We start from the raw sequence: 26,892 nt of genomic DNA on the forward strand, positions 1-26,892 counted from the left end.
GTACTGCTAAGTCCAGCACTAAACCGTGCCACTCAGGGCCTTGTCTACATGGCTTTTGAACACTTACAGAGAAGGTGACTCCACCACTGCCCTGGGCAGCCTCTAATACATATGTTTACATGTTCCATGTCAGTGGAGGTGCAGATTTATAGTTAGCAGGGCCAAGCACATTATAACCATTTCTGGAAGTTATACTGAATATAAGGAGGAAGTTATTTACTGTGAGGGTGGCGAAGCACTGGAATGGGTTGCCCAAGGAAGTTGTGAATGCTCCATCCCTGGCGGTGTTCAAGGCCACATTGGACAGAGCCTTGGGTGACATGGTTTAGTGTGAGGTGTCCCTGCCCATGGCAGGGGGGTTGGAACTACATGAGCTTAAGGTCCTTTCCAACCCTAACTATTCTATGAGTCTATGATCCAGCAGAAATCTTCCCTACCTTATACGTTATTCTATTTCCAGTACCTGTTCCCATGCACAGCCCTTGGCCTACTGGAGATGGGAGGCAAGCCAAGCCCTCAAGACCGTATGCTAGCAACTGGTCCTTGTAGAAGTATGTATGTCATAAGAAGCATAGAACCACAGAATGTTTTGGTTTGGAAGGGACCTTAAAGCTCACCTGGTTCCAACTCTCTGCCACAGGCAGGGACACCTTCCACTAGAGCAGGTTGCTCCAAGCCCCTGTGTTCAACCTGGCCTTGAACACTGCCAGGGATGGGGCAGCCACAGCTTCTCTGGGCACCCTGTGCCAGCGCCTCAGCACCTTCACAGGGAAGAACTTCTGCCTAATGTCTCATCTCTGTCATTCCCCCTTGTCCTGTCACTACAGGCCCTTGCCAAAAGTCCCTCTTCAATACTCATGCAGATGGTGTTATGCATTTCAATACTGTTTGTCCTCCTCCCTGCGTTTTAGTTGAGTGTATTTTACTTTCACCTTGAATCAAAAATGAAATGTCAGGAATGATGCACAAATAGAGAGTTTGAAATACAGCAATATCATAGACTGAATATGTAAAAAATGAGACCACCTTTAAAACACAAAAACACAAAAACACAAAAAAGAAAAAACAATGAGGAAGTCTCGAAAACTATATGTAAGGGGGAATGAAATTTGGTCTCTGTAGCTGGCACCAAGCAGCCGTCAGGGTTCTGACCAATCTGGAAGACAATTAGATTCCAGCAGACAAACCAGTAAGTAATGATGATGACTGCTGATGCTGCAGAGACTGGGGCTGGCCTGCATTAGGTTAAGTAAGCTGGATACAAGCCAGTATCATCAAACAAATGGCATGGCACATTCTGGAGGAATCTGAGGAGGGATTGCTAATATCTTAAAGGTGACCTTTCACACATGCTACCCCAGCATATTAGGCAATCCTGTTAGCTGTAGTGGAGGAAATCAGCAGAGGTCAGTCGACTCAAGTTATGAACTCCTCAGACAAACAAGATTTTTAAACTTATAATAATTGACTGCACCTCATTTGAGCAAAGCTCCTTAAGTGCTATATTGCTTTATTTCACCCCTTCCCCATTTTAAAGAAAACATAATCTAACTTTCCACTAATCATAATCATTCAGGCAGGGAGTGAGCTAAAAATAACCTGAATTTTTAGCCATATTGTCTATTAAAAAAAAAAAAAGAAGTGAAATCTTTCCTAAAAGGGCAGGTGCATTAATGAAGGCTGCCTCGGGATAAAGGAAAATTACTACGAGTGCTCTGCTTTCCTGAAGGATCTTTCCATAGATTATTTATAATTGAATGAAATTGACTACAGCATTTGTAAGAGAAACTGTATCCAAAGTGTTTCATTTCTGCAAAAGCTGCATGAACAGGAAAAAATATCTACATTTTTATGAAGGGAAAAGAGAAGGTATCTTCTTTTCCCGTAAGTAAAACAAACAGTAAATATACTGGGTACAAATCTCATCATTTGCAGCCCCAAAGTATAACTGAGAATAGGATCCCAGGTTCTGAGAAGCCATCTCACAGCCAGAAATCCTGAAGATGGGACTGAGCTCTTTTCCATTGCTTCAGTGAAGGAAGTTCAGCTTAACTGAGCTCAAATTCCGTAACTAATCAGTAAAGTTTTAAATCAGTATCAGACTAATGCTTGCTCAAACAGTGCAACATACTCCGTCTTCAAAATACAGTCTTGCCCTGCCGACAACTGGAAAAGCTAAAGGACTGAGGATAACACACACTGGCATATAGTTTTTCTTTTCAAACAGAAAACATCCTTTCGTATCCCACAGAACAGTCCCTAAAACAGCACACAACCTTGTTTTGTGCACAGAGATATCATCACTACTGAAAGCAAACAAAGATAACTTTGGGGAAAAAGAATTTGTGTCATTTCAAACAACAGCACCTTCCGAATTCGTTCTGAACAGAAGAAGGTAAGCGTTTAAAGATACTGCTGGGGAACGGACAAAGACACTTCAGGCAGATGCTGCTTCCAAATCAGCCAAAGCAATGCACTCATGGACTGTATCTGTAGTTATCCGATATTCCCCTGGATTGTGAATTGTACTGTCAGCAAGCTAAGCAAGTGCATATTAGAAGGCCAATAAATGCAATGCAGAATTACATTGTAGCATCTTGTAACATACTGCATACATTGCAGGAGATATCTATAACACTGGGCTTGCTGAGATTAGTTAGAAAGTTTAACTATATCCCTAATTATTTCTGTGTAATCAGTAATGAAGCTGTGAGTTGTCAGATAAAACTAATATGGACATACTTTGATATTCATTTCCCTTCTAGACACACAAGAAAAATAACATTTGATTGAAAATAAAAGCAGATGCAAGAACATAGTTCCTGATGTGTTCTAGGTTTAACACTTCTTTATGGGATACATTATGAGACTATCACCTAGGCACTAGCACAATGGAGACCTCCTGTTCTGCAATGCGTGTAGGTTCCAATGCCTACCGTGCACTACCTAAGAACCTGGAGAAAGCGTCTCTTAATTTTTCATGTTTATCCTTGGATGTCCGATAAACTAGCAAACACAAGTGTCATTGATGAAAAGGAGAATTTATCAGATCACCAGAAGTGGTTGGGTTTTTTTAATAATCTACGTATTATAATGACTGTATGTCTCTGGCTCTGTCAGGTGTTCTGAATTGAACAGAATAGAACTGTGATATTAGGTAACTTGAAAGGTTACAAACATCCAGGCATTTTTCTCCTAGTAAAATACTGCCTTACTTCATATTACCTACTGCCACAGCTTCTGTCTGTAGACTCTCTGAAGTACATCCTATGGTGACCAAAGTGAATGAAATGTTCAGATTTGTGTGTTTCCTTCTCATTTGTTCTCTGCAAGAATTCCTCTACTTTCATGACAGATCTATCTACATCTTTTAGATTAGTCTTTGCCCTGCTTAAGGCCACACTGCTATAATTTTTCCATTGACAGTCATGTTGAACTTCAAGCAAACATAGGCAGCTGCATCCATTAGTCATTTCAGTAATTTCTGATCTAACCTTCAACAGATAAGAGAACACCTGCCAATCAAATGCTGCTATTATTTATAAGACAGTTCCTAGTTCTTTCCTTCTCAAGCTACCACTTACAAAAATGGATCCACTTTAAGTGTATTTTCATCCTTTACTTATGTAATTGCAGTCAAATATGTCTGATTTTTTTTCCATGCTTCTCTAACTTTTGTATGACAGATGTACTCAGTACAGCACAGTTTCTGATGTCTCAGTCAAAACTACAGCAAAGGGACTATAAAACTATGGACTTTAATGTCTTTGCCTTTATTTAGAAAGCAAATTTTCTATCCCCTTACACCAGTTCCTGTGGAATGTCCACAACTACAAACACACACCAGGGAAACACTGCTTCTAGAGTTAAGGGATCAGATGTTTTAGAGTAAGAAAATACATTGTTGACATCCAGCATAATACACCCCAACTTTCTGTTTAGAGAATTCTGCACGCAAGCCAGACCTACTGCTTTACAGGGTTGCTTCTCAAGCAACAAACTTCCTCCCCAGGTCTTTAATTTCAAAGCAGACTCTACTGAACCCAACTACTGGACACTATTCCAACAAGGTTGGAAAAGACCTTTAAGATCATCAAGTTCAACTGTTCCTCAGCACTGCCAAGTCCAACACTAACTCCTGTCACTAAGGGCCTCGTTTACATTGGTTTTGAATGGAGAAGACCTTTTTCCTAATATTCAGTCTAAACCTCCCCTGACACAGCTCAAGGCAATTTCCTCTTGTCCTATCCATTGTTCCTTGGGAGGAGAGCCCAGGCACCTCCTGCCCCCATCCTCCTGTCAGGCAGTTGTAGAGAGTGATAAGGTCCCACCTGAGCCTTCTCTTCTCCAGACTGAACACCCCAGGTCCCTCAGCTGTTCCCCATCACACTTGTGTTTCAGGCCCTGCACCAAGCTCCATTGCCCTCAATGTCTCTCTTGTAGTGAGGGGCCCAGAACTGAACACAAGATTTGAGGTGTGGCCTCATCAGTGCCCACCCCAGGGTTTTCAGGGACTATTAAACAAAGATCTAGTTGAAGACTAAAACCTGATGCAAGGACAACACCAATTTGTTTAAATGTTTATCCATCAAATAATGAAAGTGATAAATGGGAGTAGTGAATAATCAGAGCACTTACTGTAGCAGAGAGCTGTGGTCCATTCAACTGTGCATGCAGGATGGCTTCATTGATGGAGTTCCAGATTCCCATCAGTGCAATTTCCACATCATGTGAGGCAGCCATTTCATTAGTCAGATATTCCAGCGTGGAGATATACTCCCTCCATTGTGCATCCAGTTCTGACACACTGGCCAAGCAGCCCCTCATTACATTTAGACAATATCCAACACAGGGCCTGATGAGTGTCAGGCCCTGGCAATGTGGGCAATACTGCATCTTCACTAGAGCTTTGCTACATTCCTTCGTGAGAGCTGCATGTTCAGTAGTATTTATCACTTCAATGCCCAGATTGAGGGCCTGGCTGAGCATCCTACTTGCCCAAAGAGATTTTGACAGCTCTGTAACCATGTTTTTAGAATAGTGTCCAAAAGGATTTATGTCTTGCCTTGTAAGCCGTAGACACTCTGTATAGTCCTCTGATAAATCTGTAATTCCTGGGTTTATTAGCCGACTATACACCAGGGGAAAGAGACTGTCAAAGAACCGTAATACTGCACTTTCCACTGTAGTCTCCGCACCCAGAATGTAGAGAGAGATGTCTGTAAAAAGTTCTTTAACAGGCTCTGCTGCTTCTTTTGCCATAGGTCTGTAAGCTGTCTCAAACAGGGAACTTGTGCGGTTTTCAGCAAAGCGAAGCAAAGACTCAAAGGCCTCTAAAAAGCGGCAGGGGAAAAAAAGAACTAAAGGTTAATAGCAAGTACCTGACATCTTGGTCACAGGACTAATATTGTCCTGAACAGGAACATCAATATTTACATGAAATCTGCAATATAGATACACTGGTAGTTATGCAGCTTTCATCCATAGTATGATTAAAGACAACTAAATATTACATAAGCTTAACAAAGTCAACAGGTAATACACACATTTTCTTTTAAGATGACTGTATTCTCACTGCCTAGACCCTAACCCAAACTCTATGGGTCAATAAAGGACCCACAGAGACCCCAGAGAGCACAGGCAGGGTCTATGCAAGACATTTTTTGTAACTGATGCTGCATTTGGGCAGTTCAACCAGATCCATTTCCACAGGATTCCTCTAGCTCAGTGAAAGCTTGTTGTATAACTGAATACAAATTGGAGCTGAAGCTTTCATTTCCAAATGCTCTAAGTGGGAGGCTAAGAGGCACTTCTTGCAAAACACAGCTCAAGGATGAAGGAAAGAAGCTGTGTGAATAAAGCCTCTCCCTGTTAACATCAGCTAGGTCTGCCAGTGGTTGCGCAGGATCTGACATCACATTCACTGTGAACCAAATCCATAATGCAATAAAGTCAGAAAAACAGCATCTCCTTCAACTGCAGCTTTTTTGAGTTCCCCTTACCCTACGAAGAAGAAAAATGAGCGCCATGGTTAACACATTTCGAAACGCAGAAGGCAAATATTATCCATCCAAAACACTGAGTGGGGTGCTTGAATTTGTAGACAGGGGCAAGGAAGGGATCAGTTCCCAATATGATTTTTAATGACACAGAAGACAATAATCCACACCATTCCCCTTGCTTTCTTTGGAAGCTCCTCAACAAAAGACTTCTGACACAAATCATTCATGCACTCCTCTGGACAGCAAGCAGCTCCAGTCGAGGCAGGAGCTCAATCACTTCATACCTCCTGAGGACTGTCCAGATAATGGGGTTTTGGTCTAATCCTACTCTACATTCATCTGAACATCATGATGCCATTCACTGCAGTGCAGTGCAAACTGAAGTCACCCAAAGACCACCTCAGCAAAAGAGTAGATACAATACTGGAAGTCAAGATTAGCATACACTGCAAAGTTGTGTCAGAAAGCTGCTCAGTGCACTCCTCTATTACGTCTCCCTGGGCAACTAACTTGCTTATTATGATAAGCATTACAATCCCTTTACCACAAAGCATGATTTAACTAGACAGATAATACAGCGTATCTCATTGTGCGCTAATCATCAGTATTTTACACACACACGCTGTATCCTGCCAGAGAATCACTTCAACATTCCTGCTGGTATTACAGCAACTAATACTCTGGAAGTGCTTATAAAAAAATCTTAGGAAATTAAGAATTCAGATACACTTCAGTTGAGAAGGAAGGAAGTTATTTGCAGGCAGAGCAACACCTTGCAAGATCCAGACTGAAACACACTTTTATAGCTGGATATAGGATGGGAACACTGACACAGCCTATCCTGTCGTGCAGTTAGCTGTGTGCTGCTGCACACCATAAAGAGTTTTTTGTTTGCCACATCACCCCTGTGTCTATTTGTAGAGGAAACCTAAACACCAGTTTTATCACACCAGAAAGGTAATGGGAATATTCAAAACATGAGTGTTTCAAGTTTCCTTCTTCAATAACACATGCTCTCTTACAGATACTTAACTTATCATTAGATTATGGAAGCAGGGACCGTCTCCCACAGCTATAGGGTTCAGATGGAGAGCATTAGGACAGTAAACAACTTCCAACTTGATTATGAATCAGTCGAAATCCACCATCTTTTCTTTCCATAGGTCTAACACAGCAATGTTAGGTCACTGTCCCACAGGGCTGACAAGGTAAGACCCCCTTGCCAGCACCATGGCTCTCCATTACATTAGTAACTCCTTGCACTCAGCAAGAACTGGATGCACACTGAACTTGAAAAAACCCCACAGACTTCCAAGGAAGGAAAAAAGAAACCCTTTCTATTATAAACATTACTGAAAGGATTTAACAATGCTCAATAAAGCAAAAGTAGAAGCAAACATTAGAACTATCTATACAGAAATAACATCTGTGTACATTTCAGATTTGAATGTAATCATGAAAGAAGAATGAGAAATTTAAGTAGCTCCATTATTTGTTTGGTCTCTTAGGACCACACTAATATTTGGCTCCTTTCCCCTTCAACATCTTGCATTTATTACAGTTACAGGACAAATGAAAGCTACAGTTTGTTGAACAATAGCTTCCTTTTAATGGTTTCAAGTCCATTAAATCTTCTGCATCTTTATGGCTTGCCAAAATAAAAAACAATATATTAATATTTTGCAGCAGTAGAATTTAAATACATACTATTTGCAATTTGATGCCTAGACAACAATGTAGACAGCAGGAAAATCACACCCAACTACACATCTACATGAAAAACAAATGTTAAAATTCAGAGTTCTACGTTTTGGATATGCAATGATCTCTAAATGTATTTGATATGAACAAAGAGAGCTCAAAAAGCAGCATTAAACAAGATGAACAGGTAGATTTTTTTAGATCTCCGGATTACTTGAAAAGCACAATGTAAGTGCAAAAGAAGTTGTGTCACATTTGCAAAGACAAAACCTGAAACCGATTCTCATTCATTAAAATGCATTTGAAAATAACTTGTAACTTTCAGTTGAATTTCTGTTTTGTGACATTTCACCAACAACAAAGAATATCAAATATTAGAAGTTTCCTTATTTATCCCGAATTATTCTGCTGAATGTAGGCCCTTTATCAATACTTTATACTTTTTTCCCCTATTCTCCTGGTTTTAGAATATGAGTCTTCCTACACATAAACACAGTCACTCTTGAGAAAGCTGATGAGAAATAGTGCCCTAATACACATAGCAGCAGCCTTGTGGAAGTATGATATCATAGAAGCATAGAATCATAGAACGTTTGGACTGGAAGGGACCTTAAAGCTCATCCAGTTCCAACCCCCTGCCATGAGCAGGGACACCTTCCACTAGAGCAGGCTGCTCCCAAGCCCCATCCAACCCAGCCTTGAACACAGCCAGGGATGGGGCAGTGGCAGCTTCCCCGGGCAATCGGTGCCAGTGTCAGCCTGGAGCTTTCTCTTCTCCATGCTGAACAAGCCCAGCTCTCACCACCTTGTAGCTGACACTACACCAACACTTGCACAAAGCACTGCAAGGCTGATCCAAAACATTCTGGGTCAGAAAAAAAACCTGAACGCTCTCAGAAACTGGGTGAAGTGTATGCTTCTCCTGTTACCTACTCATCTGTAGATGCTTTTAACAAGGCAGAGTGCAAAACAGATTCAAAAGTGAGAAAGCCAAGTAAGTTTTGCAAAGGGGGAAAGGGAAGCTTGAATTTGCTCACCTTGACAGCAAGGAGGGAGTATGATGCCTTTAGAGCTAATCAGTCCTTCAGAATATAGATCACAGCGGGAAAAAAAACCCAGAAACCCTTTCTCTTACTGTGTGGAGGGGCAAGGTGCGTACTTAACCTGACCATGAGCTTGTCTACACTGATAGCATCAGACAGATCCTGTCATGTACCTATTGCTAGAAACTTGTTAGTTATAACAACTCTCTGCCTCCTCCTATGCCCATACGTAATGGCTGTGGACAACACTGATTAATCAGAACTCACTGAACAGGATTATTTACAATATACTATTAACCATCCTTTAACCTTTTGCTCAGTTCCAAGTGTTAATTTAGGACTATTTTTAACAGAAGAAAACTTAAGAAAAGTTGCAATGGCTTTAAAGAATTCTAGCAGTGAGAACATCTCATGCAATTTGAGTTTCAGAGCAGCAGACCAACTACTGTAATCAGGTAATGCAGGCAAGGCAACTTCCAAATGGTCTGTTGGAACACTGACTTCCAATAACGGCAACAGGATTAAGTACCATCTGAAAACTTAATCTGCCTTATTCATTGTTTTCTTCCACACAAACCTATTCTTTCAGCCTTGGCACAGCAACCACCCCCTCAGCCTGCTGCCCCAGCCAGCAAATCCACACCCTTTGATGAATCAAACAGTCTACAATACACCACCTTCTTTTTCTTCTACTTTCTTGTAAACTTACACAGCTTCTTAAACTATACAATCTTGGACAGAGAAAAGGGGAGAAAGTATGCAGCCCGAATTTTGGTGAAAATGATGAATATTGAAACCATTAACTTTGGGCTAGTTCGGTATTTGATTCTGGAAGCATCAATAATAGAAATAACATCAAGTTTAAAATAGGCTCACTGCTTCATAGACTGGGGATGAAGAGGGTGGAAAAATGGCACTAGACACACAGGCTTAGTAACAACAGAATGGTCCAATGATAAATAGCAATCTAACTTGCTTTTGAACTGCTCGCTATTTTTCTTCCACCTTCAAACTTCTTGTAAATATCATGAATGAGCAGGTAATTAAATTTAGCTGTTTATTGTTTCTGCATACTGCCTTTCAGTGCAGTGGTACATTATTTCATACTCTGTAATTAGAGGGTGCAAGCTTTTTAAAGTGAGCAGTCTCAAGTAAAACTCAATTAGTTGACCAGCAGAAAGCTGGAGACCAGATGTGGTATTAACCTCTTATGACATCACTGAGCTTCCACTGGAAGATAAATAAAGCAAATAGTTCTTTGGGGATATTTGTGCAGTAGGAGGCTGATGGACAACTAGCATCACCATGGTAAGATGATCTAGAAGAGCCATCAGAGCCCTGAGGAATATGGCTGGATTTTTTTTACACAGCTGTGGCTATCAGTATTATTCTCCTTCTGCCAAAACAGTATTCCAAAAAATGATCCACAGAATTCATATCTGCCAAGTTCAAACTGACAGCTATTACTTAATAATATCAATTCACAGCTTTAACAGGAGTTGAGCCAAAGTAACTGAAGAATTAACTATGGCTGTCCAACAACATTAGCTTTGCCTTTAATCTGCCTTTACCATGAGTTTATAAAGAGTTTTCTATCTACAAGAGAAAAAAAACACAAGCAGTTTTGTATCTGTAGGTAGCTAGGTTCTTCACATAATCAGTTCTTAAGAAGTTTAACAGGCATCAGACTAGGAGCAGAAAAATTATTATCTGATTCATTTTATCAATCGCTAACATGGACAGCAATGACGGGAAGCTCCAATAAATAGCACACAGTCCCCAAGATGGATTACAACACAAAGCACTTGCAAAACAGCTTTGAATGACAGCTCTGTAATCACCAATATTTCTTTCGAGATGGACCCACAGAAGCAGTCTGCATTGCTTAAGTTGATCTGATGTAACTATTATAATAAAGTTTTTCCCATATAAACACAGATGTTTGTTGGGTTCTTTCCCAGGCTGTGCACGGCTACAAGGATCTACAGTGAACTCAGAAGTCATTATTTTTTGTTAGAAAATCAAGAAGCTTTCCAGTACAAATAAACACCAGCTTGAAGAATATTTTCTTACAAATCAACCTTGGATCATCGCTTTATGGGATGAGGCAAGCCCCCAGCATCTTTGCAAATAAGGTTCTGTGTGGTGGGGTATTTTTTGACATATTTGAGTATTGGTGCAAAAACGGTCAGCTCCAAACAATGTGTTGGACAGTAATTGAAGACTTTCATGGTGTTAGAATTTATAATGGACTCTAAAAAGTGGACTGCCCTCAGCATCATAGAATCACAGAACGATTTGTGTTGGAAGGAACCTTAAAGCTCACCTAGTTACAACCAGGTTGTTTCAAGCATCATCCAACCTGGCCTCAAACACTGCCGGGGATGGGGCAGCCACAGCTTCTCTGGGCAATCTGTGCCAGCGCCTCAGCACCCAAGTCTGACTTCTTCAGAACAGATATTTTATATATATATATATATATATGGCTGCAATTCCTTTGAAAGAGCAGAACCCTCAGTGGGAAGGTCTGGCACACTATTTTTAACCAATTTTCAATACACAGCAGTTTGGCTATTGAACTGCAACCATACACTTCTCAAAACTCACATGACTGTTACCAAACTACACAGTGAAAGATGAAGTTCAAGAATTAAAACTTCCAGGTAATCTCTTCCACAGATTCCTGGACAGAATAAAAAGGTATTACTCTCTTTGTATTTCCCAGGTTACTTTCATCACAAGTACTTTTGGAATAAGATAGTGCATGTAATATAGTTTTCAGAATTAAAGCACACTTGTGGAAGAATCTCTTCACAATCACAACTGCAGCATGGGCTGGCTTGAGAAACAGAAGCAGTCATAGATTGAGAGAATCATAGAACAATTTGGGTTGGTAAGGACCTTAAGATCATGCAGTTCCAACCCCCTGCCATGGGCAGGGACACCTTCCACTAGACCAGGTAGCTCGAACCCCTGGTTGCTCCAACCTGGCATGTCGTTTATCATACCACTCTGAATGCTCTGGGTCTATACAGAATAAAAAACCCTCTTAATTGGAATCCATGCCTAGGTAAGGGTGAGAAAAACATGACAACATATGTAGGACATACACATACAAGTGTTCAGGAGCAAGGAAGTCACAGTAACAATGAACTACAGTTATATGAAAACCAGAAAGACCAAAAATCAACTAGAGGGGGACACAGCTAATGTACAAGTAAAATATGGCTATGTCAAGGTACTGTTAGTTTATGCTGCTTGAGGAGAGGGACTAATCAAAAAATATTAGGAAAAGACATGGCCAAAAATTGCTTCTGCTGTCTTTCTGCATACGAAAAACCATTGAGAATGCAAAAGCTGTGCCAGCTGCACTCGGCGCCAGGTAGTGATATGAGAAAGGGTCAGATGCCATCGGTAGAGAGAGGACATTTATGTTGATGGTCTGAACATTTGGCACAATTGGGCTTGGAAAGCTAGTGAGCAAGGCTTGCCAAAAGAACTAGAGACATCTCTCTGTTGCTTGACTTACACAGTGACACCGAGGATGAGCCATGAGGCACTAAGCACCAGGATGTTAACTATGGAAAAGTATAAAATAGAACCGTATCTTTAGAAATCAGATGTGACCAGATTAACAAGTACTCTCTACAACTGGTCTCAGGTACATTGCTGCACTGTATGTTCATATGCCCTGGCAGGGAAACACTTCAAAGTTGCTGGAAACTTTAGGACAGGGAAAAAGAAATTAAGGTATTTTATTCATATACCTCTGGTGTATTAAATACTGACAAGAAAGGAAAGCACAAAATAGTTCTAAAGACTTGCATTAGTTAAGAAGAAAGAACCATGAAAATCACCAAAGTCAATCAAGTGAAAGCAGGAAGATGTGAGAATGAAATGAACTCTTTTCATTCTTCTGTGAATCTTTTCATTAACAGAAAAGCAACCAGACAGGAGTCTCCAGAGAGAATTTTCTCAACCTTCTGATTAAGGAGTTCAAGTGGCAGTAGGAAAGCTAATACCTTTCTTTCAGAAGGTCATGAACTATTTCATGATTTCCAGCTGAATTCGTTAGGTGGTCCATTAAGACCTGTTTCTAAAAATCTAAGAGAAAAATAGCTACAAAAGACAGGATTAGCTTAACAAAGATGAAACAGGGGGATGTTTTTCATGGGGTTTTTTAGTTCTTGTTTAGGTACCAATGTAGAAATATAAGAAGCTATGTCTGAGTTCCATTAAAGAGCTTAGGTCAAAATTAAGACTGAAAAACATTTCCTTTTTGAAAATCTAGATTAAATCTGTGTTTATCAACATCTTTAAAACAAGGAAAAGTGTTTATGTAGAGAAGAGCCATAATGCAACCCACTGTGTTCAACAATGAAGACTAACCCAGAGCTGCTAGCTGGCTTGAGAACCATGGTCTGTGTGCCCACATGCTGAGCTTCCAGCCCTCAGCTGCAAAGAAGGAAAAGGATCATTACTCCTCAGGGCATTTGGACACTGAGTGCCAGTCTTCAGAGACACAGGGTACTTCTAATGTGTTCAAAAGCATGGGACACAAAACATTTCATCTCTCTTTTCTGACTCTGGATTGGATAACACCAACTTCACTGCCCAGAACTGTGAACCTAACTTTGCCCACCCTTCTTTCTCAGGCATAGGGAAGCCTTTGCAAACTAAATGAAGGAAAAGATAAAAGCCCCACAGCTAAGTCTTGGTGCAGAGACAGTCTTTCATACAAGTAGTCTTCTGCCAGCAATTTAATCCGTGGTTTTTGCTGTTTTCAGACACTTGGACAGCTCCTATCCATCAAAAACACTGACATACCAGCATACGGTATCCTCACCCAGATTTCAGCTGAAAATACCCTTGTGGGTATTGTTCCATAGACCAGCTGCAGGCCACTAAATGGTTCATGTATGTGAGAGCCACTGGCATCTAAAAAGCACATAATCATCTACATTAAACGTAGAGGCATCAGCCTTTGATAAAAGATGCAGGCTCGAAAAACAAAAACCTTTCCTGCAGCATCTATTTTTGCCTGACTCCACTTGTAGATTATTTTGCTAACATATTTGATATCATACCAACACAAGGTAATTGAAAGGACGTTTGCTTGAGGAAACTGACCTTATTCATGGACTTTACAATCAGAACAGAGTTTACTAGACTGCTGAAGAAAAATAGCAGAAAAGACTTCATGACTGATTTCAATGGACACTGGAATCTGAATCACTATAAATTTAGGAAAATATTCTGGGTGTTGCCTTTTAAATGCACACACAAAGCCTCTCTCAGTGGAAAAAAATCAAAGGTGGTTCAACACTTAATCCTATAAAAATAGAACTCACTTTTCTTTATAGTGAAGAACTTCTCAATTTATCTTTAAATTCCTTCAAGAAAAGTGACTGGCATGTGTTCACCATATGGCCAACAATGGCAGAAGTACAGATGCTGGTGATTTGATAGCTAACCAGATGTTTGTGGGGAAAAAGCTCCAGTTATTCCTAAGGGAGAGCACATAAAGCCTGTTCGCACTAATAAATCAACACACCTATTTTTTCTCCTGAAATTCATTCCTTAGAAAATAGATGAAGGTAAGTTTTTCCAGTCACAGGGCATGGCCCAGACACACCAGTGAAGACCAAAGACTAAAGCAAAGGAACTTATGTGCAGAAAATTGTACAAACCTTGGTCAAAATAGTCACCATGACACCATATTTCAACATTGCCACACATACCCAAATACCTTCCAACATGAGTAGGGCTTCACATGATCACAGAATTTGCTTAGATTAAAGAAGTTTCATAGTTCCAACCCCACACTTGCATAGTAATCCCTTAAGTGTACTGTGGTCAGATCACAAAATGTGATAAGACGTATTATATGCACTTGAAGGATCATTCTTTGAATGCAGAGGGTCTCCCATCTTTGCAGGGCCTCCCTATTCCTCTATTAGAAAGGTGGATGAAATGGATTTTGTCCATTTTTATGGTATACTTTTTCCCTAACCTGCCAGAACTCCTGGAAAATGATCTTTTTCGCTTCCCTTGCTGTCTTCCCACAAAAAGGAGCAGTCCTCTCAACCTTTACAACTGAAACTCATACTTTCAACTTGAGGTCCTGATTCACAAAGGTATTTAAGCAGAATATTTACCCGCTAAGGACCACTGATATTTTCAATTATCTCACTGAGTACAGGCCCAAACAGGGATAAAGGGTAGATTTTTGTAGGAATGCGTTACAGTTTTCTTCTACTTTCTCATGTTGTATTATCAAAGTTGCCACTGTATTGCTTCCTCTTGCTTACAGGTATTTGGTACATTGTTTTGGTTAAACATGGATCATTGGTGATGGAAACTCAACTATTGAAATATTATACTTTCAATTCAGAGCTAAACTATCACAGCTGTCATATTGAAGTTTTAATATGCAATGGCTAAAACCTCTCGTATATATGCAGCTTTCATAGGTCAAAGTTTTGCAATCTTTTACTCAACAGCTTAATGAAAACTGAGAGTTGCAAATAAATCAATCTGATAATGAAAGCAAATTAGCCATTATACTACAGCAGAATTCTAACATGAATTAGTGAACTAAGATTGATTGCAGTAATATAATGCTCTCTAATTACAATTCAGAGCTTCCCTTTCCACGTAGCTTTAGAGGGAGTTTAGCAAACAAGTATTCAGAACCAAATAGACTGAGTAGTTAAGTACTACTCTCTGAAGCCCCAGAACTGATTCCTCATTTTAGTGCTAATATTAAATACTAGCTAATTATTTTAAGAACGACTCTTTGGCATGAAATTTTCTCTGTATAACCCCGTAAGGGGATCAATACCTTCAGAAGCACTGAAAAAACCCAAGAGGAATAACCATCCTACCAACCAAGGAAATTATTGGTAGACAGAAAATGAGAGGGTGACAGATAAAGTAAAATAAATCCTGAGCCCTGAAGGAAACCACATTTGCTGCATTTTAGACCCAGTTGAGAAAACCATTTTGGCATACACTAAATTTATCCTAGCTCTGTAATACAGGCCTTCACCCACAAAATCCCCATAGAACTTCAGTGCACAGTTAAGTTTCCTGCCAGGAAAGTGGACTTGTGAAATGGGGCCTTAAACATCTCACAATCTCTTGAATTTCAGGCCATTTCAACCCTTCTGACAAATCTCCTGCTGCCTTGTTCCACAAATGTCAAATTGTGAAGCGTTTTCTCTTGTCTTTCAGATCAATCTTGAATAATGACACCCTTCATAAGATGATGGAAAAAATTGTTGACTTGATCAGTCTCTTCTGGGAAAGGTTATAAGCTAGCTCCTTGTGAATAGACTGTTCCAGTTGGAAGGGACCTACAACAATCACTTAGTCCAACTGCCAAGTCAAAGCATGTTCTTAAGGGCACTGTCCAAAAGCCTCTGAAACACTGAGATACTTAGGGCATCAACCACCTCTCTAGGAAGCATGTTTCAGTGTTTGACCACCTTTCAGGTAAAGAAATGGTTCCTAACACCCAGTCTAAATCTCCCCTGGTGCAGCTCTGAACCAATATTCTGCCCTGAGGGAATATTTTCCAATCTTATGGAAATATCTTGCCCTAACACTTCTTTATTTTGCTTACGCTCTGCATTTCACCATCTGCAAACACACTTTCTGGCCTGCCTGTGCCACTTCACTCAATGCCTAAACAACCTCTACATTTTAGGACATCACGATCACTGCATTCAAGTTTGCCACATTTCAGCAGAGATGTTATCTGTAACTAACTGCAAATTTCCTTATAAATTTCTGTTCAATAATTTTCACTTGAAGACCTACTACACATCTCATAGAACCATAGAACAGTCTGGGTAGGAAGAGACCTTCGAAGCTCCTCTACTCCAACCCCTTGCAATGAGCAAGGACATCTTCAACTAGAACAGGTTGCCCACAACCACATCCAGCCTGACCTTGAATGTCTCCAGGGATGGTGCATCCACCACCTCTCTGGGCAACCATCCTCATTGTAAAAAGTTTCCTCCTCACATCCAGCCTGAATCTCTCCTCTTTCAGTTTAAAACCATCACCCCTTCTCCTATTCATGGAATCATAGAATAGTTAGGGTTGGAAAGGACCTTAAGGTCAATTTCCAACCCCCCTGCCATGGGCAGGGACATCTCACACTAAACCATATCACCCAAGGCCTCGTCCAACCTGGCCTTGAACACTGCCAGGGATGGAGAATTCACAACTTCCCTGGGCAACCTATTCCAGTGCCTCACCACCCTAACAGGAAAGAATTTCCTCCTTATATCCAATCTAAACTTCCCCTGTTTAAGTTTTAACCCATTACCCCTTGTCCTATCACTACAGTCCCTAATGAAGAGTCCCTCCCCAGCATCCCTATAGGCCCCCTTCAGATACTGGAAGGCTGCAACAGGCCTAAAGTCTCTCCCCATCTGTCTTTTAGGCCATTTTGTTCTTGGTTCTGGGCAGTGTTATGAGTAGAAGCAGGGTCCATAGTTGAACCCTGACAACCAATTAAAAGAGCTGTTACAACTTCGATGTCACCTCAAACAGAGTTTAAAGGAGGCTAGATGTGACTGAAGCAAGTAAGGAACAGGAAGAACCCTAAGAAAACTTATTCAAGCCAGAAAAGTAAATTACTTTAAAAATCCTAGTCAGGCTCCACTCCTGTTTTTCCTTTCCCCCAGTGCTGCCCTGGTCATGACTCTGGCGGGAGGCCAGAGAAAGATGCCTCCTGCTCAGGGCAGAGGTCCCATACTAAGCAGCTCCCTTTTTGATTTCTTAACCCTCATACACCAGAAACACAGGTTTCATTATGGGGCAGGTTAAGAATAGATGTCCTGTTACAGGCAGCTTTTAAATGAAAGTGTTTAGAGAAACAGATATGCAAACACTTGGAAAAACTCCCTCATCATAATGGAGAGAAGCTCTGTAAGAACCAAGAGCTTTCCAATCCAAGACACTGTCAAGGCATCCTTGAAATGGAAATTCACTGATGCTGAAAAGCCAGCACTGTAATAGAGTGAGGCACAACTAGAAAGAACACACCAAACGGTAATTTAGCAAAGGCTAACAGAGCAAGAGACACGGCCATTAAAATAAAAGTTGCATCAAGTGAGGGGTTTCCACATTTATAGGATATGACCTTGAGGACTGGTTTTTAATCTTATCTTCAGAGACGAGGTGTAGGAGATTTGCTGCTTGGGGAATTTCAACATGATGATGGAAGCAGAGAGCTCAGCATGGCAAAGGAGAAATTCATAGGAGCCCTTAATCTGATTCTGAACCAAACAGAATAAATCACTATTTACAAGCCTTATGAAGTTTGGAGTTGTTGAATATACTTTAGGTAATAGTGATCTTATGGCAGGTTCAAGAACACTAGATATTTCTCTACAGTATCTGAGCATTAATTTGCCAATCCTTAATACCCTGTTGACATACAGTGCAATTTCACACTGGCCAAGACAAGCATCCATCTCAAAAGGCCTGATATTACAATGGGAACTTGAAGTATGCAAAAGTATATACCCATTGGTCTTCCAAATCTGACATTTTATTTTGCAGAAAGCTGTTAAAGTATCACAGAAATATCCAGAAAACATTCAAAAATTAACTTTGGATCTTGTGGTCAACTGGGATGGGGTGTCATGGACTTGTGGGACAGAAAGCAGTCATCATGAAGGAACTGCCATGCAGGAAAAGTTGGAAGTTGATCCAGCCCCAGGTCTGATAGCACAAAATAGTTAGCATCTGATGCTTCCCACCAAGCTTTATGAACCCCACCAGTTGACAGCTCCGGATATAGAATAACGTGCCCATGGGACCTGCCCAATCTCCCACAAGTCTTTCCTGTCTTTAATATACCACAAGAATTTCTTGTTGTTTGTTTTTATGTCTTTGACTCTTTGCTCTTCAAATTCCATTTTAGGCTCTTCAGTTTCCTTCTCACTCTGCCCACTCTGGACTGTGCCTCTGTCTCAGGATTCACTGGTATTGGATTTCCAGTTTCTGACAGCTATTCCTTTTGCTCAAATAACCTCCTGAACTTTGTGTTTAAGCATATGGATTCACTTGCCTTTCGGCTCCCTTTCTTAAATGGTGCTATTCCTATTCGCAGCGACAGACTGTGGTGTGCTTAAGTAGCTACTATGCCTACACTAAGATTTAAATTTCTATGCTTAATCACAGCCATATATTTAAACAATGTTCACATTGTTCCAGTAGACAAGAGGGGGGGACCCCAAGCACCTTGGTCATTAAGTTTTCCAATCTCTATAATCTAGGTTGATCTTCAGCTGTAAAACTCTACTGTATGAGACAACATGCACATTTAAATTCAAGTCTACATAAACCAGACCCAGTCTTCATCTAGCTAAAGCAATTACACTAAACAAGTAATATTAAGATCTCTGAATCAAATATAGAAATCAGTAGCATATAAATACCTGTCTGCTGCCACACGGATAAGTAGTTGGTTGTTTAGCTACATATACTTGTGTAAGAGTGCATTAGCTAAAATCTCAAAGAGCCCTGGGCTCAGAAAACAGTAGCAGCATTGGAAATTATTAACATTTTTAAGCAAGATTTGCCATTAAGATCCCAGAATTTTGTAGATAAATGACAAATACAACTTAAAAAACTTCCTACTTCCTAAAATGTTGGCATACCTCTCAGCCCACAGTACCCAAGCACGTGGGACTTGTTTCCCATTTCAACTAACCTGACAAAACAAAGGCCAAAATTAATGACAGACTGATTCCCTTGCTATAAAAATCATTCTATTCCTTTCAGAGGGGCAGCTCAAAGTAAGATCCTTCTTCAACTGAAAGCATTAAAATTTGTCCCCCAGTGAGATGCTCCGCTGCATGGTGTCATAGTTTCTCTCTCAATCAATAAACACATCATCCACAGATTAATGACAAAAGTAAATTGCCATGTATCATTCCTTTTACGTCTTCAGTATCCTCCATGGATTTGCTGCCTTCAGCCTCTCCTTCATTCTTCCAAACCATTCATCATGCTCTTTCCCACTCTATTTCCTTATACCAGAAAATGTCTTTCGTCTCTGTTGCAGTCACATTTTGGAACAGCTTTCTTAACTCTACTAATCCCTGTCTCAAGACCATTCTTCTTATAGCCATATGGCCTCCTCAAGGCTTTCTCTACCAGAACACAATTCCCTTCTCACTTCCTTGAAACATTCATCCTGAAATTTTGACATTTCACATTCCTTTGTGTTTTGCTACTGAATAACAGAGAAGTTACAAATACAAAAGAAAGAGTTAAATACTGGGTTCATACTGCTTAACCAACTGAGCTACACAGCTGCAATTAGGCTGAAATGCACTAAATAGGATTCAACATTTTGCATGAAACTTGTTGGTATAAAGGTAATTTACCATGCTATCTTTTAAATGCACTTTGCTTTTGAAGGGAATTTTTAATGCAGTAATCACTACATAAATCATGCAAAAAGATTGAAATTAAGGTCTTCAAAATGCAAGGAAATAGTAAAATTCCATTTTATATCAAAGCTATCTTTATAATACCCTTCTACCATTAGTGAAATCTGATAGATGTTCAGTAATCTATGTAATACTTGTTCTTGTTAAAAATACTAAATGCTAAAAACATTAAACAAAGTAATATTACTGCCCATTTCAGTCCAACACACATAGGACAGTGTAGGAGGGAAGGGCACCACAGTTATATCAAGGATGCAAACTCATGGGAGCCCATCCATTTTTCTACTCTCCATTAGTAGCTACCTCCAAAAAGACTTCATTTTTCCTACAACTGAGTGATGTTTCCAGAAGAAACCACTACAGTTCCCTGGTAAACACAAGCATGACAAATTTCTACAGTGATTAATACATTAATACATCTACAGTGATTAAAACATCATCATACTGTAAAAAGGAAGGCTCTTCTGTTGAAAGACTGTCACACCTATCCCAGGGACATAAAATGTCTCATATTGCCTAGCTCAAATGGAACACTGCCATACAAGCCCTTGCAGACTGGAAGGGGAAACAGAGGCAGAGTTCTCCCAGACTAAGAGCTAAGGCCGGTTCCTGGTCAGGAACACTTCAATAAGCATACAGCAGCACCAGTGTTCTGTACAGTCACAACACAGTAACACCTACAGCCATATTTTCTGTACAGTGTACCTTGAATACCTAAGATCAGTTTCTCAGGAGCACAGAACTTACGGAATAGACACTTAAAAAGTCTCTGGAAAGAACATTCTCTGTGGTGCCTTTGAAAAAACACCTTCTGCTGTTGAAGTTTTTAAGTAGTTATTGGCTTGTTAATAATATATGGAATTTATGCACACACTACCACACACATTACTACTATGGTATTGTAGCGATCAAGCTACACATGTATCATAATTCCAACATACAGACAGCAGGCTACTTTCACAGTCTTAAATACTGCCCAATTATAACTGTTTTCAGGAAAATCAAGGGCTTTTAAGCCTATTCATATGCAAGCGACAGGGGTAAGTAGGATGTCCAAGAGAGCATGGTAGCAAACCTGGGGTTTTTTTCTTTATGCCTTCTAGCTGTTTCCCAGCAGGACATGGTCTCCCTTCTCAGACCTTACATGATCTTTAAGGTCTCTTTCAACCTAACCAATTCTATGATTCCATTAGGGATAGGACAAGGGGGAATGGCTTAAAACCGCTGAGGGGAGATTGAGATTAAACATTAAGAAGAAAATCTCCCCTGTGAGGGTGGTGAGGTGCTGGCGCAGATTGCCCAGAGAAGCTGCGGCTGCCCCATCACTGGCAGCTGGACAGCTGGCCCAGGACAGGTTTGGATGGGGCCTGGAGCAACCTGCTCTAGTGGAAGGTGTCCCTGCCCATGGCAGGGGGTTGGAACTGGATGCGCTTTAAGGTCCCTTCCAACACAAACCATTCTATGAGTCTATGATTCTGTCAGGAAACACTTTGCAGAGAGGCACTGCTGGACCGTCAGTCAAAACCTTTTCTGTCAGGTTGGTGGGTAACAATCTTATTCTCCTTTTTCTGTGGCTAGACCAGCTGCCAAATTCACAATTATTTCAAAGACAAAAGAAGCAAGTTTCAACCTTCTTGAAGTCTCCAATTAAAAGATCATTAAAATCAGATGCTGGAGTGCCATTCTCACATCTTCCCCTAGATATTTCCTTCTCTTCTTTTTTAGAAGTCTGAGTTTAAGAGTTACAGATTACTCCCAACTTCACATCCACCTCACTTATATCTGGTGGATGTAGCATACTTTTCTTCAGTTGCTAAGAGCAACAGATGTATTGCATCTCAGAGCTCCTACAGATGTGCAGCTATGCCATGTGCAATAATCCATCAGTTGCAGGGAACACTGCACTTAGTGCTGCTCTGCTGAGCAGAAAGGCTAAAACTCCTGAGAAGCATTCTAAAATCATTGCTCTGCAGCTGGTTTGGACATCTATAATAAATGATATTTACCAAAATATTCAGGACTCCAGGAACAGGACATTTGTTTTCATACACAGAAACACAGAAGCATTATCTTTGAGTTCAGCCCCAGAATCATCATTCTCAAGAATTTGTAAGAAATTAAAACTAGCTTTCTAACAATATTTCTTTTCCTAAGGTATTCCTTGAAATATTCATTCAAGAGCAGAGAACTATACTGATCTTCTCCCAGTGGAACCATACAGATCTGGTGGTAGCACTGGAATGAATATGGTTTTCTATTATGGGAGCTCCTAACTGGCACCAGGACATTACAGAACTGTGTGAAAGGAGGTGGCCAAAATAAGCTTTATTAGCATATGAGCCTGAAACTTTTTGCCCTTCAGAATTATCAGGGACAGTGAACAATAAAAAACCCGATAACACAAATTATTCTCTGCTGCTAATGTCAAAAGAGATTTTCTAGAATAGAGAAAAAGCAGCAAAAAAGGATATAGAAGACACTTAAGAAGCACCACCACAGAACAAGCTTTCATGTACAATCAACTAATTGTAATCCTTTGCCTCTTCAAAGAGCACAGTCTAATACAGGAATGAGGTCACAGACCCTTTCATGTTACCCAGAGTGAAGCAAGCGTATCAAAAGAAGCAGATACCACTAGCAGGGCATTTCCAAAGATTCCCATTACTGTGGCCACATCTGTACTTGATAGACTTGAAATACAATTCCAACACCAGATAAGGAAATATGTTTTTTTGAAGGAAGTATCAAATTCTTATCTGGCCACACTGAGTATCAGCTGGTGTTTTATGAGGTGTTTGCTATCTGTGTTGGCTGAATGCAAAACCTATTTCCTGCAGAAGTGTTTTCACATCATAGTCATACACAATTCCACTATTATTTACAAATTTCCATCAACTTCCTTAGTTCTTCTGATACAGAGTTATACCTTGAGGAACAGAGCTTCCATTTCTTTAAAGCATGGGTAAAACACATCTTTTTCATCTCTTAGCTCAAGTCTACTGTTTAACAGAACCCTTTATACTCAAGTGTTGACTGTTGGTCTTATGCACAAAGTTAATAAACAACTGACAAGTTAACAATGTTCATTTACTCTAAACAATATAATACTTCATATTATACAGTCCCAAACTGTAACATAAAAAAGCAACCTTAATTAAGCAATTAAAAATATGAGCCATTAAGAATTACTTGAGAAATTAAGCAAGCTTCATTTATTGATGGTTAGCCTTACTGAACCCAATGTGTAGCCTTACTACCCATGTGTACACAACTGAATACATTTATGAGGACCTCTGTGATTTAGATTTCTACAGCATATACTGAAGATACAAAACTTGAGGTCAATTTGTCCTTAAAACACTTCCAAAACTGGTGTGATTTCCCTGGAATCAGCTACTGAATAGATATGAAACGGTACTCTGAGCTTTCCCATTTTTGCTTCAGCCTTATTCCCCTCCAACCAGCTTCCTGACAGGTGAGATATTTCCTACTGACAGGCTAGCAATTAACCTGCTGCCACAAAAGAATAACAAAGAGTAAAAAAAACCCTGTGAAAACTGAAAGATTCATCATAGGTATTGCAGGAAAATCGAGTAATAGAATTGTTTCAGTTGAGGTTCTTTTCCCTATGGTCACATAGTCTCTCCTGTACAAATGTACAGTGTTGCTCAGTTATTACTTCAATTTCAGGGCATAATTTCCTCCTCAGCACTAGAGATGTATGTAGGAAGGAAAGCAAAGAATGAGAAACTGAAATCACAAAACGTCACTACACAAATCCTGTGCTTTACCTTCGCTGATGAAGCTGACAAGACTTCAGCTACTTCTCCCTCTCTCCAAGTTAAACTGAGCCAGTTTTAAAACACTGGTTCATCTTTTCCTCCTCAGAAAACTGAGTGGTTGGTGTTAGGTGTTGCTTGTTTTAATTTCTCACTGACATGTTCTGCCTCCTCAGTGAAAATTAAAGCTCAAAATATTTCATGAGCTTTCAACAGAAGTTATTTTGGCTTTGCAAATGCTTCTGTTTATTAACATCTCATGCAGAAAACACCACTTTTACAGTTTGAATTAAATGCCACTGTTCACTGAAAAAATATTTTGACAAAAAACCTTAATGCAATTTGTCACTCCTCCTACACTTTCTTATTCCTGGAAATAACTTTTTCCAGGATGAAGCCTGCCATCCAAATACCAAAAAAGGCTTTCCAAACAGAAGGGTGGTATTTGCCTGCTGTGCTGTGTTACCAGTAAAAGACAGCTGTCTATATGCACAGAATCAAGATAATCACAGGATGGTTTGGGTTGGAAGGGACCTTAAAGCTCATCCAGTTCCAACCCCCTGCCACAGGCAGCGACACATTCCACTAGAGCAGGTCGCTCCAAGCCCCGTCCAATCTGGCCTTGGTACTACTAGTACTTTTTTGCTGCTGAATAGGAAATTTAAATGCAGACTTTCTTACCATTATTTTGGACTTGGTATTAGGCTGCTATGCTAAAAATCCCATTAGAGAAGCTGCCTTGCAAAGCTACAAGCAGGCAATACAAAGCAAACAAACAAATCTTTACGCATTCAGGGACATAAGAATTTGCAAAGAAACAAGTACATTTCAAAAAATTGCTCGGTTCATTTTCCCAGCTTCTGATGTAACACAAAGGACATTTCCAGGAGTTTTGAACACTAAGCGAGTTTTTTACCTCCTGCCAGGCTGGATGTGGTTCTGAGCAACCTGATCTAGTTGAAGATGTCCCTGCTCATTGCAGGGGGTTTGACGAGATGAGCTTTGAAGGTCCCTTCCAAGTCAAACTGTTCTGTGATGCCATACCCAAAGTCTTGAGCAATGACCAAATCCCAAGAAAAGACAAAGGCCTGCATGTCTCAGGAAGGGCAAGAGAGCGAGAACTTGAGGAAACTCAGGGCTGCACCAAGCCAAGAATCTGGCGGAGGCAGCCCACATGGATACCAAATGATCTAGGGAAGGGAAGTATGGGGAACCAAACTGCACCCCCTAAAAAAAAGCAGAGGCCAGCCTGGTACCATGAGTTAACTGCTCAGGCATAGCCTGATAAGGAATAATGTGTGTCATGAAATCACTTCCCACTGAGTAATAGCCACAGGTAAAACAACACTTTTGATTGTCCTGGTAGTCACACGGACATTCACATCAAATGTTCTTCCCCATGTCATTTAGTGGCTAAATTGCAATTGGATTTCTGGATTACAGCCTTGGGAGTTTAGGATCATTGATCCTACTTTAGTGATGCTACCAAGGAAGATAGCCAAGCAGTTGTTCCAATTAGTCTTAAGCATGCAGAAATGTATTTTGAAAAAGTACTTTGGGTTTGAAAGAAACCAAATATTTTGGCTGGTTAAGAAGTAACTTTTATCACCCAAAAGACCAGAGAAAATGTTCTAAAGTACAGAGATTTACGAGCACTTTAAATATTTTATTAACTGGTGTGTTTTTCACACTAGAGTTAGCCTAAGGAAAATTAGAGAACTAAAGTACTTTGTAAGCACCCTTGAATGAAAAAGGAAGGAAGGAAAATAATACTGAAGCATCTCCCAGAAAAGTATTTTAATTCTAATGAAAGAACGAAGACTTCATTAATCTATAAAAATTGCATGCCTTCTACGATTTTCATGCATTTCTCTTGAAGATGAAGCTCAGTTGCCGTATTTTAACAGGGTAAATAAAGGGCTTTGTTTTAATTACGGTGAATATTGGCCATCTGTTGTGTAACTCCGAAAGCAATTAGAAGAACAATGTCCGATTTGATCAACCTCAACCAGCCAGGTTAATCTATGAAAGGTTCCAAAAAAAATGTATAATCTTTTCTAATCACTATTAAATTAACTGGACTAATCCAATTGGATGCATATAGTGTTCCTACACCACCGTATTTGTTTTGAGTAGTCTACTATTTAAAAAAAAAAAAAAAAATCCTTTACAATCCATATTGAATTACTTTAAGAAAAGGCTTTCCAAGTGTTTCATGGAAGAGGATTCTTTGGAAGAGAACACTCGTTTCCCCTTTGGTCCTCCACCGAAGAGTGGTTAAACTTCACTATAGCAAACAAAAATGATTCTGGTGTTACAGGTACCTGTAAATGCTTTAATTTTGCATCAAAACATCTGAGAAAGGGGGATTCAAATACAGTGATTCATATCTCCCACCTATAGATTTTTGAAACTGTAAAGCAGGCATCCACATATCACCTACAGGTATTTGCTTAGCAAACTAATAAGACCATATGGCTTATCCAATTCCAGAGGGTCTTTAACCCTCCAAAAAAGGTGAAATAGAAGAATAGGACCTCCCTCCCATCTGTAGTTGACCCATGCATTAGTACTGGGAGGAAAAACGCAACCCCAAACAAGCCATATACACTGCAGGTGCCTCCCCAGCAACAGTCCTTTAGCCAGGTCCATATCCTATTTTCTCTTTTTCATAGCAATGCCGGATGAAGGTATGTCACATTCACACAATGAGTCTGGCAAGAAGGAAATGGAATTTATCTCCTTGGAAAATTAAACTGGAGATGGAAATGAAAATAATTTACAAAGGTGACACTGCTGAGTGCACTTGAAAAGAGAATGCCACGCTGTCTGCGTTGACTTGTCTGCTCCTTTGATGTCCATTGTAGTACCATAACTGAAGGAATAC

The 26,892-nt window shown here is 40.1% G+C and overlaps 1 protein-coding gene across 5 annotated transcripts in view; it reads right to left on the reverse strand.

Annotated features, from left to right (window-relative positions):
- Positions 1-26,892, reverse strand: part of LOC133225946 (glypican-5-like) — a 379,953-nt gene that overhangs the window by 252,990 nt on the left and 100,071 nt on the right. For all 5 annotated transcript variants that reach the window (XM_061378925.1, XM_061378924.1, XM_061378926.1 and 2 more), the window contains one exon: positions 4,639-5,333. In XM_061378925.1, the coding sequence (XP_061234909.1) occupies positions 4,639-5,333 (695 nt within the window). The remainder of the gene's footprint in view (positions 1-4,638; positions 5,334-26,892) is intronic.

Source organism: Neopsephotus bourkii, unplaced genomic scaffold, assembly GCF_033783945.1.
Source record: "Neopsephotus bourkii isolate Nb327-2 ecotype Australia unplaced genomic scaffold, CSIRO-AGI_Nbou_v1 NB_1768, whole genome shotgun sequence".
Taxonomy (NCBI): Eukaryota; Metazoa; Chordata; class Aves; order Psittaciformes; family Psittacidae; genus Neopsephotus; species Neopsephotus bourkii.